The 17,328-nt window shown below is 40.6% G+C and overlaps 1 protein-coding gene across 7 annotated transcripts in view; it reads right to left on the bottom strand.

Annotated features, from left to right (window-relative positions):
• Positions 1 to 17,328, bottom strand: part of eml6 (EMAP like 6) — a 113,468-nt gene that overhangs the window by 45,380 nt on the left and 50,760 nt on the right. For 6 of the 7 annotated variants that reach the window (XM_088609996.1, XM_088609999.1, XM_088609998.1 and 3 more), the window contains 7 exons: positions 14,962 to 15,163; positions 12,614 to 12,751; positions 7,243 to 7,499; positions 6,206 to 6,418; positions 4,290 to 4,457; positions 3,283 to 3,389; positions 1,091 to 1,209 (listed from right to left, as the gene is read on the bottom strand). In XM_088609996.1, the coding sequence (XP_088466122.1) occupies positions 1,091 to 1,209; positions 3,283 to 3,389; positions 4,290 to 4,457; positions 6,206 to 6,418; positions 7,243 to 7,499; positions 12,614 to 12,751; positions 14,962 to 15,163 (1,204 nt within the window). Of the gene's footprint in view, positions 1 to 1,090; positions 1,210 to 3,282; positions 3,390 to 4,289; positions 4,458 to 6,205; positions 6,419 to 7,242; positions 7,500 to 12,613; positions 12,752 to 13,646; positions 13,872 to 14,961; positions 15,164 to 17,328 lie in introns of those variants that run through there. The other variant, XM_088610001.1, reaches the window with a different exon arrangement.

The raw sequence follows: 17,328 nt of genomic DNA, 5'->3' as shown, positions 1-17,328 counted from the left end.
TTATTTTAAAGTACATCCGACAGCTATAGCACCCTGCTCACAACAAGCAACCCACAGAAGCTCAGCAGGTGTGAACCTATAAGCCTGCTGGAAGTGGTGTTAGTTGGGCCAGTAGGGGGCGCTCACCCTGTGGTCTGTGTGGGTCCTAATGCAGTAAAAATGCTGTTTGGATGAAACGATAAACCGAGGTCCTGACTTCTTGAAAAGAGTAGGGGTGTCACTCCTAAATTTCACCCTGGCCTTTAGCCACCATGGCCTTCTAACAATCCTCATGTATACTCTAAATCGGCTTCATTACTCTCTTCTCCTCCTATATCCTGTAAGAATAATATATAAAGGTAAATACTTCTGCAAAGGTTATTTTCCTATTTATTGCCTTGACTTTTTTCATCCCTCCAGCAGTTTTTCAGTATTTGACAAATGCACTGTAATCTGCAACAAAGGAATACACATTTGCAAAAATCTTCTATGACGATGATAAAGCCAGTTACATCTAAGCCCGCACTTGAAAAACTCAGCAACAATTCTGTATGATTTTGATCAAATTTAAAATGCAATGCAACAGTCAGTAGCCAAATATCAGTGCAACAGATAGTTAAATTTGGCAGGACAAAAAATAGACTTTAACGGCAGGACATGATTAGGGTGTTTCCTTAATGAACTGAATGAGTTGTAAGACATTAAAAATTAAATACAACTTGATCTAATAAAAATGAAATACTTTAGCTTACTAGGAATAATATCTGTATGCATACTTTTGTTTTTTAAGCCTGGTGAAAAGATGATGAAATCAGAAAGGCTGCTTTGTTAACCCTTTGAAATTTAGATGTTCTTTACCATAGAATAATTCCCTGTGAATTCAAAGTGACAGCCTGTGTTGCTCGCATTGACTTTTGTGTGGAATCAGTTAACAATTCTAGCAATTCTTCAAATCATACAAGATTAAAATTTCAAAACTTAAACATATTTTTTTAAGAGTCCGATTTGCTCTTGACAATAGCGTTTGATAAACTTCACTTTGTTCTTTAACCTATTTCTTCAGCATGTGTTCTCTCACAGAATCCTAGTGCTGAGACTGCATGAAGGTTACCCATGAACGAACTGTAGCCTGAGACCCTCGTCTGGCACTCTCTCGCGCTTCAGGGAGCTGACAGGCAGGTTCTTCTCTCGGCTTTGTTGCTTGAGCTGAGGTAGATCTTCTTTGTAGACCTGGGACATTGAGAACAGGTGTCACTGCATCAGAGCTGACAAAGCTGCCCTTGAGGATCACCGCTACGAGCAAACACAGAGGCGGGCAGGCCATGAGATGACATCTTAGGCTTAATATAGAAAGCTTTCATTTCCTAACAAGTAAATGGACTGTGAAAATAATTAGTATCATGGGCTGCACATTTCTAAACAAGGGCTCTTTTGGTGCTTTCTGTGCTGACATGTTGTTTAAGAAAATAAAAGGGAGGTAGTATCTGCCTGAATGCAGGAGTGCAACTGCTTAGGGAAACAAAGCTTAGACAGAATGGAAAGGTCAATTATGGAGAAAAGACATTCAGGAGGGTTTTTTCCATTAATATTTAACACCTTTTTGTCTCCACTCAAAAGGTCTGGATTTAAAAACCTCTAAAGATTTCTAAAATGATCAATATTGTCATCAGCCTGTGTTCTGGACCCCCTACACTCCCAGCTCCTGTCTGAGAAATGTCTAGGGAAGACATTTTATAGCGTATATTTGATAAATTACCCCCTGCAAAATGTAATTGCTCTGGGTATTTTGTAAAAGGTTAACATATAAAAGCAGAAAGGAAAACAAACCTGAAGAGAGAAAAAAACATTTTGGAGAAAAGAGCAAATATTTAAATTAAAAAGTCTGATAAGGCTCTCCAATGACATTAATTAGACTTGTGGTGTTTCTCACGGTTTCCTCTCAGCAGAGACATTTCCGCAGACTAGACTCGGAATGGCTGAGGTATACATTTCTATTATTTTTTGTAACTTATAGCATCACCTGATAATCATTTTAGCAATGCATAAAAATAATTTAAGAACCAAATGGAAGCAGGTTCTGTACCTCAAAAACAGTCAATTCTATAAGCTGAAACAGGCAGGATAGGGATTTGCAGCATATATTCAATGTGCATCATTTGATTTAATCTATCTTTAGTTATCACCATCAGCCCTTTTGAGGTTAACAGTAACCAACCAGATCTCTGAACGCAATCAACAAAAATCCAGTCTTCAAAAAGGTCTCCCTTGCAGTCACTCTCTAAATCTTTTACATCTACAGTAGTGGCCCAATTTCTTGAAACAGCTTTACTTCTATATTCAGCTTTAACCAAACACACAGAGATAAACATATACAAGACACATACATTAAATAATCCAGAAATTTGTTTTTGAACTTTACATACACAGTTCCAAATTTTTTTGTCTTTAAACCTGCTCATCTAACTTTTTTCCCCAGGTACAATAACATAAATTATCTAAATACTGCTTTGTTTGGTTCTTCGTACTGGTCTCTGTGCCTTGATTTTCATTTATTTTGTGTATTACTGCAGAGTTTAATGCAGAATCTCACTGGTCCATTTTTGTAACTGCATGATACCACCTCAGATGTGAAGTAGGACAACACCAAACAGTCTTCTGTGATTCTACATTGACTTTTACATAAAGACCACTACCTGCGGCAGTTATAGAGAAAGTTAACAATGAGCCACTTTAAATTCGTCCTACTCAACTCTTTAGAACATTTTAATCAATAATAGGAGTAAAAATGGTTTTGGCTCAGAAGTGACACCTTGCCTACAATATCAGGCATTGAAAATGTGTGAAACCTGCTGAGTTTAGCAGAAAATGGGTTAGAATCAGATTAGCAAGAGAACACCGTCTTATCGTAATTGCTGTACATGTTGTTATACTTGGATCTTATTTTCAATTACATTAATTAATTATTGAATTACCTACTTTTCTTCTTACATAAAAATCCAGGATAAAGTCATATAAATGAAATTAAATTGAATTTCAACTAGTTATATGTGAAGAGGAGTTTTAATTGACTCCTTTCTGAAAACATTTACTTCTAGTTACAAGGTAAAGTCACACAGAGTATGACAGGTTTCTGACCTTATTGAATTTATCCTAGTGTCCTTCACATAGAAAAAAGCATTTATAAAAATACAAAAGGGGCAATCACTGATGAGCAATAGGTTATATTATCTACAGAAATACAATTATTCATTACCTTTCTAGCACTCTACAAAACGTAATAAATCACACAGTGGTTCTACTGACCTGACGGTCATAGTTTATCTGGGCTTCTTGCTCAATATCGGAGTCCAGTTCTGGTACGTCTGACAAATCTGAATCTGATTCTTCACTATTGGAATCTGCATATCCTTCTGCGTGAAAGGGAGAGAAAGAATACGTTAAGAAACACTTCCAACAATGAAACCAACGATATTTTCATTAGCACAGCTGACATCTTTAACTGCATGTCTATGCTGACAATGGACAGTCTGCCGGCTCCAGCTCCTCCAAACTAAACTGTTAAGAAAGTGGACGGATGGTGAATGTAAGTACTGCTGGTTTTCAATCTTGCAGGCGATTGAACTGGCATCATTACAAACTAATCATTGCAAAGCCATTAAAACCCCAAGTTTTATATATTGTACAAATTCAATACTTCAAACTTTAAACCACAAAGGTAAACCTGATTTTCTTAAGCATTATGCCACAATACTTTTATGGTTCTCCAAGTCATTTCCTTTCATTTAGCTTAAGCAGTAGTGTTTTGGGAAACTCTTGATGTTTCCTAGATAAGAAAACAGCAGGAGAACACACAGTGAAGAATAAGAAAAGACTCTGGTTTGAAGGATTAATGGGTTAACGTGTTAGTCAGCTGCCCTAGGGTGTTAGGTTTGAGCAACATACGAAAATCATAAGAAACCTGTTTTGTTTTCAGCTAACTAAATTAAATTAACTAACTAAATTAAAGCTCTCGCAAAAATACTTATTTGAAACATAGGTTTAAAGTGGTCCACTTGGGCAGTTCACTGATGCTGAATTCAGTATTATATTCCTAATTAATTGGAGTATATATTCCAAGTTAATTGGATTTCAGTCAGCATGTACTATGAAGTTAATAAAGATAGTTTTGCATTGTGAGACAAAAAGCCTAACTTTCCGAATGTCAATGACCTGTCAGAGAATTCTTAATCTGTCTGAGTCATCACGGTCTTCATTTGCAAAAACAAAAGGAAATATAACCAGCACAGACAACATTCATCCTAACACTTCACCCTGGACAGGAGGTTCCAGGCATCCATTTATGAGGCCCTCCGGGAGGAACCTCCACTGGAACACGGAGTGGTCAGCCCCTCCAGTGCTCAGCACCCACTGCAGATCGTGGGACCAGTGCACATTGGTCACGTGGGCAGAGTGGCCAACATACTTCTTGAACTTTGCCCCTGGAGATGGAACGAGAAACGTCTGTCAAAAGCAAGAAAAAACTCAAGAAGACGATGATGATGTAATTTGCCAATATGAGAACAACGTGTTGACAAGAACAGCTCTTATTATGAACCATTATTAACCATTAACCAATTATGAACCATAAAATGATGGATTCAGTCATTCAAAACACATTACTGCATTTTACGGAATGACGTCATAAGTATATTTCTGCAGTTAGAACACCCTTATAAAAAAAGTGTTTTTAATTGCCAGGTTTCATTCCCCACTTGCTGCAGAAAGGCACTGATCGTAAGCCCAAAGCAAAATAAATACAGAGAAACGATCTTTAAAAAAACAATTACACAAAGAACTGACGGGTGCCATAATCACTTCAGACCATCAGCAAAAGATGGAAAATGTCTGGCAGGGTAGAATTAATCTTTGCCAGTGTGGGTGATTGAATTGTGTGCCAAGGGAGTCATCTTATTTTCCACTGATAGGACAGGGACAGCAGCTTTTTCACATCTTAAACAATTTTAAAACCCATTTTACAACAACTTGGCAATGCTACCCCCCGCCATGCTCTCTATAAGACCAGGACTATTTCAAAACCAGTTTTCTGCAGTACTTTAAAACTTCAGTTCCTGGAACTTGAATACACCAAAAATAACAGGTTTGTTGTGATACAGAGCTCAAAATTCTGGAACCCCAAAATAATCATGGCAATCAAAACTATTTTAGTGTTACATAAGAAAGTTTACAAACAAGAGGTGACCATTAGTGCCATCTATCTCAATTAGTTTCTACAACCTAATTGATCCAGGTTTTTCGTGAAAGAGACCATGGTACTGTACCAACTTCAACATATTGGCTGGGCAGCTTGTTCAATACTCCAGCAACCCTTTGTGTAAAGAAGTGCCTCCTGTCCTCCATTTTACAATCAAATGCATCTTCCCATAGTTCCCACTCAAGAAGGCTTAGAAATGCGAACGTAATGTTCAAAGGAGGAGGCAGCCACTGAAAGCTGCAGGACTCAGCTGACTGAGCCGGAGGTAGGGTACCAGACAGACCTGGGGCCGAGAGGCTGTCAGGAAAGGCAGAGGCCGAGGGGCGGAAAGGAAGGGACCCGGGGCTGTGGTGGACACTGGGGGTAGTGGCAGGAGAGAAGGCAGATTTTAAAAACTGTGGGACACCTGCTGACCCCGGACAGACCTGGAGCCAAGCAGATGGCATCAGGAGCAGCAGGGGCTGAGAGGGAGGAACCCAAGGACTTTGAATTAATCACACATTGAATTAACACAAAAATAAAATGCACGAAAAGGTGTGAGCAAGATATATATAGCAAAAGCCAGTAACGATGATAATTTAAGACAGATGGGAGAACTGTCTTAGTTGTTATTCCTCCCAAACTTCAGTTTAGAACTTCTCTTCAGCAACAGGACCTTTTACTCTATTGGATGAGGTCAGACCACTAACAAAGAACAGCTGCTATATATCAACAGCCCTCTGTTGTTTAGCTCTTCGAAAACAATTCAAAATGTGAGTTGTGTCACTCCCGCTGTAGCAGAAAAAAACAAAATCCAAGATTGTTGCCTTCAACTCTCAACCTCTCCAGGTCACTCCGTGATGACACCACATTGATCATGAAGAGCGGGGAAGAAACTGGGAAAGGAATGAAGAGTCCTCAAGCACGACTCCCTTCCCACTCTCACGCCCCTGCACGGTACGAAGGGTTCCTGCTCTCATGAAGGTCAACTCTCACCTTTTTTCAGGCAGGGGAATCGGAAGAGCTTGACCAGCCCAAAGTCATCCCCTGAGACCAGCACACCACTGTTGTAGTTGGCGTCCACGGAGTTGATGTCATTGATGTCAGTGTATTTCGGCCAGATCCCACTGACTTCAGGCCCAATCACGCACGTCCAGGTTGCCCAGTGGATTCCTTTGATCTCTTCTTTATTTGTAACATTTTTACCAGCTGTGATGTTAATAAATATAAAGATCAGTCAGCAACAGTCCTTCTGTACATAGATTCTTGCTGTTTATGAGACACTGGGCTGATACAGTAGATGTTTACTAGAGCATCAACAGCACGTATTCTCATAATGACTAAATCGTTCACAGAAGCATGCCTGTGCCACAGAGCATGCATTCAGATAGTTACTCCACAAACCAAATTTCTTTTAAAGAAGCAAATTAGGGCCATTTTCAAAAACAGAATTTCTCAAAGTATGAAGCCTAACAAAGAGTCAGCAGCTTAGGACTGGGAGGTTATTTTCACACACAGATCGAAAATTTTTTTTTACTTTAAACTCACCATCATGATTTTGAGTGTGTAATGCTTGTTACGTAGATAAAATATAAACTGATTTTCTTATTTTTTAAGATCAATTTCTGCATCAACAGCTAATTTCTTTCCCCACAGTGTCTGCCCTGGTGACAGCTACAGAGTTTGCAACAGGCAGAGACAAACAAAACTACAGGCTTGCTTGTCTTAATATTAGATGTTAGTTAATATGGAAGCACTCCTGTTACAAAATGTTTTGATTGGCACAGTGTCTCCCTGTCGTCATTTCAGGAAGTCTAACGGCTTCTGCAGTTCTGAAGTTCAGCATATCTTTACCCTGGTTACAGTGTGCTCAAAATAAGTGATATCTGTAAGTCTTAAGATGTGTTTTGAGCAAATCTACAGCATGCGTCAGCCTCCTCCTTGTTGGTTTCATATTTGATTTTGATTGAAGGCTTTTGTGTTCAATTTAAAAGGGCAGCACCCAGCCTGACGAGGTGAATCCTAACACTCACACGGCATCTTGTAGAACAGTCTCTCCCCGGCCCCGTCGTTGGTCTGCAGGAACTTGCTGTCCACAGACCAGTCCAGGTGGGTGATGAAGCTCAAGGACTTGCTGCACTCCCCCACTTTCTTGTAGCGCTGCGCCACCGCGTAGATGTCCGCCAGCCCGTCGTTGGAGCCCACTGCCAGGTAGCAGCCGTCCGGCGAGAACTTCATCTCGTGGATCACCTCCTTCCTGTCCTTGATGTGCACCACTTCCGTCATGTCCCTGCGGAGCCAAGCCAAGCCAGTTCGGATCACATTGTTCTTCAGGCGGGGGCAGATCCGTTTTCGCACTGTGCTAAAATACTGTTGCGGCACGCCCCAAAGTCCTTAGTTGATTTATATGACCTTAATTAGTTAATTATGATTCCATTGATCTGCCAATTTTAAAACTTATCAGCGAATCAATGACAGACACTGATGTTCAATCTGAAAAAGGACAGCCGCCGCCAACGAGCAAACTCAACAGGATTTACGGATTTCAGGAATTTATCATTCGTGAACAATGCCTACTAAGACCCCTCTCAAAGCCCTTGTAGAAAGGAGGAGTAGGTCAGTCTGCTGAATGACCTTCATGTAATGAGCAGTCTATGTCTCATTTATCCTAAACCCTACAGCTCATTTACTCTCACGCATAATCATGAAGCAAGTCAACGACCGATGTAATTTTCCCACTTTCTAAGGCTATTGAGATTACTGGATTAAGGCAGCAGGCTCTCAGTTGTGAAAACTTTTTATTAAACAACTCAGATATAATTCAGGCCTCTTCACCACCAACTTTCAGAGATTAGTGTTTCGCCCTGTTACTGTTCGCACCATGACTGTGCATCTTCCAGGAGCCCTGCACTTGATAGATAGCAGGTATATAATACACAGATACAAAATGCTCTTACATCTCCAAGCTATGGCATGTATTTTTTCATGTGATTAATATAAAAAATCTTTATCCTAAAAGAAAAAACAGTCAAGGTGTTTCTGTTTCATGTTGCATCCTTTCCAGAAAACACAGCTTTTTTTCATTTCAATCCATTTTTTTTCCTTTTTACTGTGCTGAGTATTCTAGGACCAAAGTTGTGAACTATGGCTACAGTGGCTCACAATCAGAGAGCTGCTGCCTTAACACCCTTCTAATTAACAGAAGTATGGAAACTGTATGAATAAATTAAGTGTTAAATTTAACTGTATGTTTTCATTCTTCACACACATGCTCACAATTCAAAATCTTTGTGTTTGGCTTCTTCCAACATTCAGTTCATTCGACGAAACATTTTAAACTCATAAATATGTTACAGATCTGAAATACTCCATGTTTTAATGTTTTTCAATGTGTACTAACTGAGAGTCTGTAAAAACCTGAAGGATTGCAGGGAACATATACGTTCATCCACATAAAATGAAGACTGCTGCTAATGAAAAATTAAAAAGGAAAAATAGCACACTGATCTGTCATTCAATATATCATAAATAAGAACAAGAAACCTCTACTATTATAAATGTTCTTTTGCCTCATAGGTGTATCTGGTCCTCACAATTCAAGCTGTTAGCTCTAACCTTTGACCACCCTCTGCTGTTATCAATCGCAGCTAACCTTATAAAATGTGAAGAATTATGCGCTGAGCTCCAGAAAATTACTTTCTAAACCAAAAGGACAAGCAATAAATGAATCTTCCCCAAGTCTGATAGACGGGTGATGTCTTTCCACTTTCAGTCCTTCATCCTCAAAAATCCATTACATGGCATTTACAGCCTCTGACAGAGAGCTATGAAAGAGCTGCAATTCAAGCTCTGCAATATTTCATCTGCCTCCAGGAATACAAAAGTGAGGTTCACTGTACCATTTGAGGTTCTAGCTATTACAAGCCTGTATAAAACTGAAAGCAATCTAGCTTTACAATCTGTAAGAGTGGGACACAATGCAAAGCCGATTCTGAGTTGGAAATCTCTAACCAGTGGGGTTTCAGCCTAAGGTATGTTGCAAATGAATGGCGGGGAGTGAGGTGCAAAACAGCACGGGGGGGAATATAAATTAATACCAACTGCATGAATGAATGAATGAAGGAATGAATACACAAGTCACAAATAACAAAGCATGTGCAATTCCAGAAATCAGCGTCAGAAACCCAGAGTCAAACTTTAGCATCCACAGATCAGAAACAGAGGCATAAAGGTAGAGGATGTCTTAAGAGCATGGGAGGAATACAGATTCCCTGATTATCAGGGAAGAGCACCAGAGAGAACCCCTTTAACAAGGTGCTTGCATTTTGTTAATTAATTATGTTTATATATTTCATTCCAGAGGATCCTGTTGTGCCTTTTCCTATCCCTTCCAGGGTATTCAAGCTCACACTTGATGGATTTAAACTCCAGTGAGGGCTTTATTCCCATCTGTGTACAAGAACTATCTTGATTCTTCTGAGAAGGTCAAGCTGACAAAGGCTTACCACAGAAAGAGGACAAAAACACAGAGTGAAAAGAAAGAGCAGGGGTAGGCAGTGAAGAAACAGAAAAGAACAAATATTCAGGAAACAACGGGAGTTAATTAATAATGCTAAGAGGGAGCACAAAAACTCTGATGAAATCCACTTTATTTTTCACCTGCCAAATATACTGTTTTGCCACTACAGTGCAATCTGGACTTTCTAATGGATTCCACACAACCTTGAACCCTGAGTGTGGGACACACAGCACTGGAACCATATGGTGATTCCTGAAAGACGAGTGAAGGTTTACTGCCATATCACTCGGCAATGGCAACTCTGAAGGCAACAGTGTGCCCACACACTTTATTAATGGTGTGTGAATAAAAATACATGGACTTGCAAACACATTACCAGCTAGTGGTTATGGATAACAAAATGCATTGCACTGTTTTAGAAAGGGGACAATTTATCTAGAGTTAGAAGAAGCAGTGCAATTGTTTTCAATGGAGGAATCAGAAAAAGCTTGAAAGCAACCCTGAACATGTTTAAAGGAAGAGCTCTTTGCAGTTAGTTTCAATTAACCTCATCCCCCGGGCGCGCTGTGCTAAAAGAAATTCACTCTAATTAGAAGGAAACTGCCGAGAATCAAAGAGCTGCGGCTCCTTCCCCAAGTTCTGTGGCTACAGAAAAGAGTTTCAGAGATGAGGATCAAAACTCTCGGATAAAAAAAACTGCTAGTTAAATACAGAATTATATACTTGTCTAATGAGCTACAACGGAGATGTACCCTCTGAGTGTATTGCCAAGGGATTTGTTTACCGACGTTCTCTTTCTTCACCCGCTAGCAATTATTTTCTGAGCTCCAAAAGAAAGCAAGGTGGATGAGACAGATGAGTGCAGGCTTTAGCATTCACCACTTCAGATATCGTGAAACAAATCTGCAGCACAGAACAACCTCTTGCCAAAGTTCTGTTTTTTACACTGCTGATAATAATTGTTCTAATTGAGGGACCAGTTGCCACAGTGAATTAATGTATTATCCTTGGTTTGGCAGCCTCGGAAGTAAACAGACGTGTATACTGTATGTTGGCTCAGTTTATTAAAAACAATAACAGAATTTTTACAGCAAAAGTTGGGCACATTTCCTTATTTTGCCTTTCTGTCAGGCTTATGTCCATGCAATTTTGTTCAGGATGACAAAAATAAATAATTGCTGTGTAGCGCCTTTTTCAAGAAGAAAAATTCATGACCGTTACATTTTAGACAGTTTAACCGTAATCTAGGCAATGCATCAAACTCATTTGTTCTTCAGGCTAGTGTCATTAGTCCTGTAGTAAACCTTTGTGGCACCACAGTCTCTGTGGTTTACATCAATGCATCTCACAGAAAGAACGGACCCCCTCACACTTTCAAACCTTCAGCTCCACAAAAAAAAAACACCTGAATTTGCAAAGCCACTGATTCATGAAACAGGAAACATTTCTGCGTCAGTTGTAAAACCTATAGATATTTTTAGCATGCTGTCACAAAATTAGACTGTCGTGTTTATTTTTAAGATCATATATTTAATACTGGGAGAGAGTTCTAGTAAATATTCTGGTGTCCTAAAGCCATATTTTCAACAGTGGCAAAGTTCACTATGGCTCCATCAAACACAGACTAAGCCAAATAGCAGATAGGCGACTATAATGTCAACTGATTACACAAATGGCGAAATCAATGAAGACTCGTGTCTCTATTACAGCCTCAACGTTTAAATCACAAAGCCCATGATTTGCAATAATTATTCTTTAACTCCATAAGAAATTTGGCTTCCTGTTGACATTAAGTGAATTAATGTGCAAATGCAACCAAACTTCTTCTCCTTCACAGAAATCCATAGGGATTGCACAGTTGAGAAGATATTGATTTAAAAGTACCAGGGCAATTTGCAATTGCTTCGATTTTCACAATGAACTAAACTGATGTACATGAGTAACAAATTTAATGAGATAGAGTTTTTAGAGCGCTGCTAAACATTTGGTTTGCTTTTACTAACAGATTTATGACTTCCTCCTCAGGAGCCAGGATCTCATTGGGTCTTGGCATGCAGACTTCCTTATTTCTGGTTGTCAAAGATACTGTGTGGCTGACTGACTGCACTGACTGTGCAGTGTGGGTGACAGCTCTCACCTGACTGTGCAGTGTGCAGTGTGCAGTGTGCAGTGTGCAGTGTGCAGTGTGCAGTGTGCAGTGTGACTGACGGCTCTCACCTGACTGTGCAGTGTGCAGTGTGGCTGTTGGCTCTCACCTGACTGTGCAGTGTGCAGTGTGACTGACGGCTCTCACCTGACTGTGCAGTGTGCAGTGTGCAGTGTGGCTGTCGGCTCTCACCTGACTGTGCAGTGTGCAGTGTGCAGTGTGCAGTGTGACTGACGGCTCTCACCTGACTGTGCAGTGTGCAGTGTGCAGTGTGCAGTGTGCAGTGTGCAGTGTGGCTGTTGGCTCTCACCTGACTGTGCAGTGTGCAGTGTGGCTGTTGGCTCTCACCTGACTGTGCAGTGTGCAGTGTGCAGTGTGCAGTGTGCAGTGTGCAGTGTGGCTCAATGCTCTCACCTGACTGTGCAGTGTGCAGTGTGGCTGTCGGCTCTCACCTGACTGTGCAGTGTGCAGTGTGCAGTGTGCAGTGTGGCTGTCGGCTCTCACCTGACTGTGCAGTGTGCAGTGTGGCTGTCGGCTCTCACCTGACTGTGCAGTGTGCAGTGTGGCTGTCGGCTCTCACCTGACTGTGCAGTGTGCAGTGTGCAGTGTGGCTGACAGCTCTCACCTGACTGTGCAGTGTGCAGTGTGGCTCAATGCTCTCACCTGACTGTGCAGTGTGCAGTGTGGCTCAATGCTCTCACCTGACTGTGCAGTGTGCAGTGTGGCTGTCGGCTCTCACCTGACTCTCAGCACAGTGAAAGAGCCGTCCTTCATCCCCAGGGCCAGCTGGGAGCCGTCGCTGCTGAAGGCCACGCTGCGCACCGCCTCCTCCATGTTGCAGCGTGCGATGAGGGCGTGATCAGCCAGGCTCCACAACCTGTGCCCAGGGCGCCGGCGGACATGCAGGAGGAAGAGGAGGAAGAAAGGACACCGTTAGCATCTTCACATGGCCACTATCCCAGCAAATCTCCTGGCCAAATACTCTCAGGTTCTGACCAGGTGAAAACACAACCTCTCTGCTCAAAAAGACAGCAATCAGATACTATGAAAATCAGTGTCGATTTTTTGTACATTTTACACTTTCATAAATTTTGCAGACATTTTAAAACAAGCTATATTTAATTTGCATAATTCTCCTGAAAGAAATCCTGAATGAAGATTTAATGCGGGTACTTGAAAACATACTTTTACTTTGCTACCAAAGAATTAGTTCGGGCAGATTGTGGCCATTCTGAAACCAACCATGGCACAGGACAAAAAAACTCAATTCAGATAAAACTTTGAATCAGTGCTGATTTTTTTTGTCGCTGGGCAACGGTGGAATTTACAGCCATAAGCTATGGAATGAACACTGCCATTAGAGAGACTGTACAGGCAACTCTGTCTTGATACCTGCACCCACTCAAGTCAAATGGGCTCAATTAGAGCAAAGTCACTCATCTTGATTGGAAAACATCTGTAAAGCATTCTGAAACTGAAATGTTCAAGGATGCAAATGAGTTGACTGCACTGCAGTGGTTCGCAAAGAAAAGCACACTCGGATTTCTAATGTTCAGCTGCTCTTCTTACCTTGTACACTTTCAGAACAAGATTACAACAGTGACACGTTTCTGATGGGGAAACATGCTTATTTAGAAATGAAAAAAAATATTGAGGTTTTCTTTCAATCTTGTCATTGTCATAGGTGCTTACATTGTCTGAGCAACAAAACCTAACTCTCTTTAATTGATGTAATACAATTTTGAATGCCTGTGTGTCAGATCTGCTCTCACCCGCCCTTGGCCGAAGAAGAGGTAAATGCATCGCTGTGCTCAGCAGACATCAGAAGACTCTGGAGCCAGGGAAGACAGGACTTAGCTGTGTATTCTGTGTCTGGCTTCAATCAGCTTACAAGGTTAGCTGGACATCTAGGCTCAATAACTGCCACTCCGGTTTCCCTGATCAATACGTCACCAGAGTTTTATCCCTCTCATGCTATTGCCTCGATCTTTTGTTTTATTCCTGCCAGGGACTTTTCGTTCAGACTTCATGGCTTGAATGTTGATTATATAGACACCAACAAGGAAAAAGCGATAGAAATATCTTTAGTTTAGGCTAACATTGGGGCACTGTAGTGTACTGGGTAAGCGTTTGGTCACTTGACTGACACGTTACGGGTTCAGATTCCCCTCTGCAGACACTGTTGCACCCATGAACAAAGCACTTTACACGAGTTTCTTCAATACACCCAGCTGTACATCTGTATAAGTGGGGCCCACTTATCCCTGCAGCTAACCATATCCAGGGGGGAGTCATGTGATCTCTTGTCCACTTAAAGCTATGGATAGCAGGATGAAAGCTGTCCCAGAGTTCTGGTTAGGACTTCACCTTTTATGCTAGGATCACGTTTTTTTTTCAACCTTGTAAATCTTAAATTATTCTATTAAAGCGCAACACCAGGATTCCTTATATTCCGTATTTTGTATTTTAGAAGGTTACTGAATTAGTCAGTATATTTCCGTTATTAAATGAGATGAGAGAAAATGGACTTTGACTTGATTTCTTGGAGTTCTCTGCCTGGAGGGAAACTGTTCTTCCATTTGCTCTTATTTAACCAGAAATTTTAATTTCATTTAGACACATCATGATGCACTTTACATATAAAAATCATCTGACCGCTGCCCATTACATGCATACAAAAGCAATAAAAAAGAACAGCACCAACTCAGCCAGAACCCCTGTGCACCTGGCTCAAGCCCTCTCTGAGGTTTGAATGACCCAAATGTAGCTTTAAAGTGTCCAGAAAATGTTCAGTCAGGCAGTTATTGAGAGTGGCAAAAGTCTGGCTCAAGCTGAAAGCATTAAGCCTTAATCATCCACTTTTGTACCTAATTCTTTAACATGTCCAATCAGGAAATAAAACTATTAACAGTTAATCAAACAAACATCACCCTTTTACTTCTCTGATTTTAGCCTTCAAATTAAGAAAAGCTTCTTAATACTGGAGTATTTGAGAGTAGGGCAATTAGTGAAGTGTCACAGCACACTGACAGGACAGTGACACATGTGAGTGAGACAGCATTAGGTATAGAATGGGGGAACACTGACCTCACTGATCGGTCATCGCTGCCTGTCACCGCCAGAGGCTTCTTGGGATGGACATCCAGGGCCCAGAGCTCTCCCTCACAGTGACCCTGCATTATCAACAGTGGCTTGTCCCGGTCCCGCACCATCACCTCGAAAATCTCACTGTCCTGTGTCCCTGCCAGGATGCGGTCTGCCTTCCAGCACACACTCCGTATGGACAATCCTGACGCAGACGGACACAAAGACAGGACCTGAGTCAGGCTCCAAAAGCTCTGTGTGCAGGCACAGGTGCTGCAGGAGAGGAACACGTTGCCGAGTAACAAAAAGAACAGATCTTTGTCCAAACGTTGATTACATCAGATTTATCCAATTGAACTATAAATGATTTGCAGAATTGCACAGACTTAGAAGAAGTAGTAAGCATTTACTTGTATAACTATTTTAAATCATATTTTTGCTCATGTTTTATCATACATCCCTAGACATAATGATGTTTAATAACACACTTAGCTGCAGCACTCTGTCAGTAATTCAGAGTGCACTGCATAGATTGGAATCTTCATGCTCAGGCTGTTTAAATAAACACCTGCGTGAAATGGAAAAATTTGCATAAATCCCCAACGTTTGTAGAATTTTCTAAGAGATGCAAAGATCTGACAAAAGAAAACAGGAACAAAAAAGTGCCTTCCTTCCAATTTTCTCACTGTCAACAAACACGCAGAAGTCTTACTGCTGGAGTAGCTGCTTCAGCACCTTGTGGTAAAGCACACATTTATAGCCATCTAACAGAAATGCAGCTCCTTCTAACAGAACAATAAAAGAAAACTTCTACATCACTTGGCAATTAGTTAGTTTTCCCCTTTGGCAAGTAATGTTTAAATAGAATTTGTGTATTGGATTTCATTTCATTTTTAACCTGGAAAACAACCCTATTAAGAATTTGTGAAGACAGACTGGTGAATATCCGTAGATCTGCTTTCACAGAAAGGTCAACCATAAATATTTAAGACGGGTGCGGGCTTTGAAGACTCTGAGAATTCTCCCAGCACTGCCTTTTCAGTACTTGATGTGAAATGTGAAAAAATCTGAAAAAGTAAACAAGCGTGAAGAATCCCAAAATGTGGGATAGGTCGGAGTTTCCATTTATCTTTTCTACCTAGCTGACCATTAAAGACTGGATACCTTTGTACTGTTGTCACTGTAAGCAGTTATGCATCCAGTCAGCATCTTCAGCTTTTTCATTGCTTTTATATCATGAATATATACCATATAAAATATTTATTTTCACTTTGTGATTGAAATAAGGTAGCCAAAAAGAAAATTCCACCCTTACGCGATCTGTCACATTCCTCCTGTATCTAAAGACGTGCATTGATGCTTGGAATTCTTCTGAAGCTCATAACTCTAATAGCTGATTCAGTCATATAAACCCACATTTACATCTATCTTAAACAAAACAAAAGTGAGCAGAAGATACATTCATTGTTAATGACCCCTGAACCCATCTGATATTCCTACCCTGTGTCTTTCTGGAGTTTGTTAAAGTAAAATGCTTCATCCCTGTGCCCAGTCTTCCTTAACATTCCACGGATGTCAGCTAATGACAGCTCAGGACGCCAGTCTGATGCAGGCTTAATGAGGATGATTTTTTCTCTTGAAGCACAGAAGCCAAATTGCTTTGTAAGTTAATTACACATCAAAATCCAACTGAGCCACCTGCAGAAAAACCCCTTGTGCGTGGAAAAGCAGATGCATATGGCCTTTGCACATAAATTATTTATCTTTCCAATCTAATATCAATTACGTGAACAAAAAGTCACCTTTTAGGAGTGGATATGTATGAATAGATCTTCAAGTTCTTTTAATCTTGCCCCCAGCCCATGCCACTGTGAACACGGCAATGGGGATCAGCATAGGATCACTCTCCATGAAATTAAAAAACTTCTGTTTCTTGGGATCTGATTTAATGTTTGGACTTGGAGCAGCATATTAATAAAACATTTAACCCCCTGCTAAATTCATGCAACACTGAAGAAGTAAAGTGCTTCATAAATCTTTCAGGGCACTCATTTTAAGAATGAGGTTTAAAGTTTCATCTTCATTTAAGAATTTACTCCATTTGCTATTGTGAATTAACTGTTTCGCCCCTCGATGCTACATATTCTCACATGTTAACACATTATTAAATCACAACAATCCAGGGTACAGTATATAACAAACATGAGGTGTCCATTCAGCCCATCAAGCCCATTGGGTTGCTAGTAGTTAACTGGAGAGTCTCGTCCTGCTATTTCATAAAAGAAAACAGCGTATCAGCTTCAACAGGGCTAGGTAGTTTGTTCCGTATTCCCACAAGCCTTACCATTATAATTATTGCTTACAATTATA

Source organism: Lepisosteus platostomus, chromosome 17 (genome assembly GCF_059453375.1).
Source record: "Lepisosteus platostomus isolate fLepPlt1 chromosome 17, fLepPlt1.hap1, whole genome shotgun sequence".
Taxonomy (NCBI): domain Eukaryota; kingdom Metazoa; phylum Chordata; class Actinopteri; order Semionotiformes; family Lepisosteidae; genus Lepisosteus; species Lepisosteus platostomus.
Note: the sequence above shows the minus strand (reverse complement) of the source record. Positions and strands in the feature narration are given on the sequence as shown.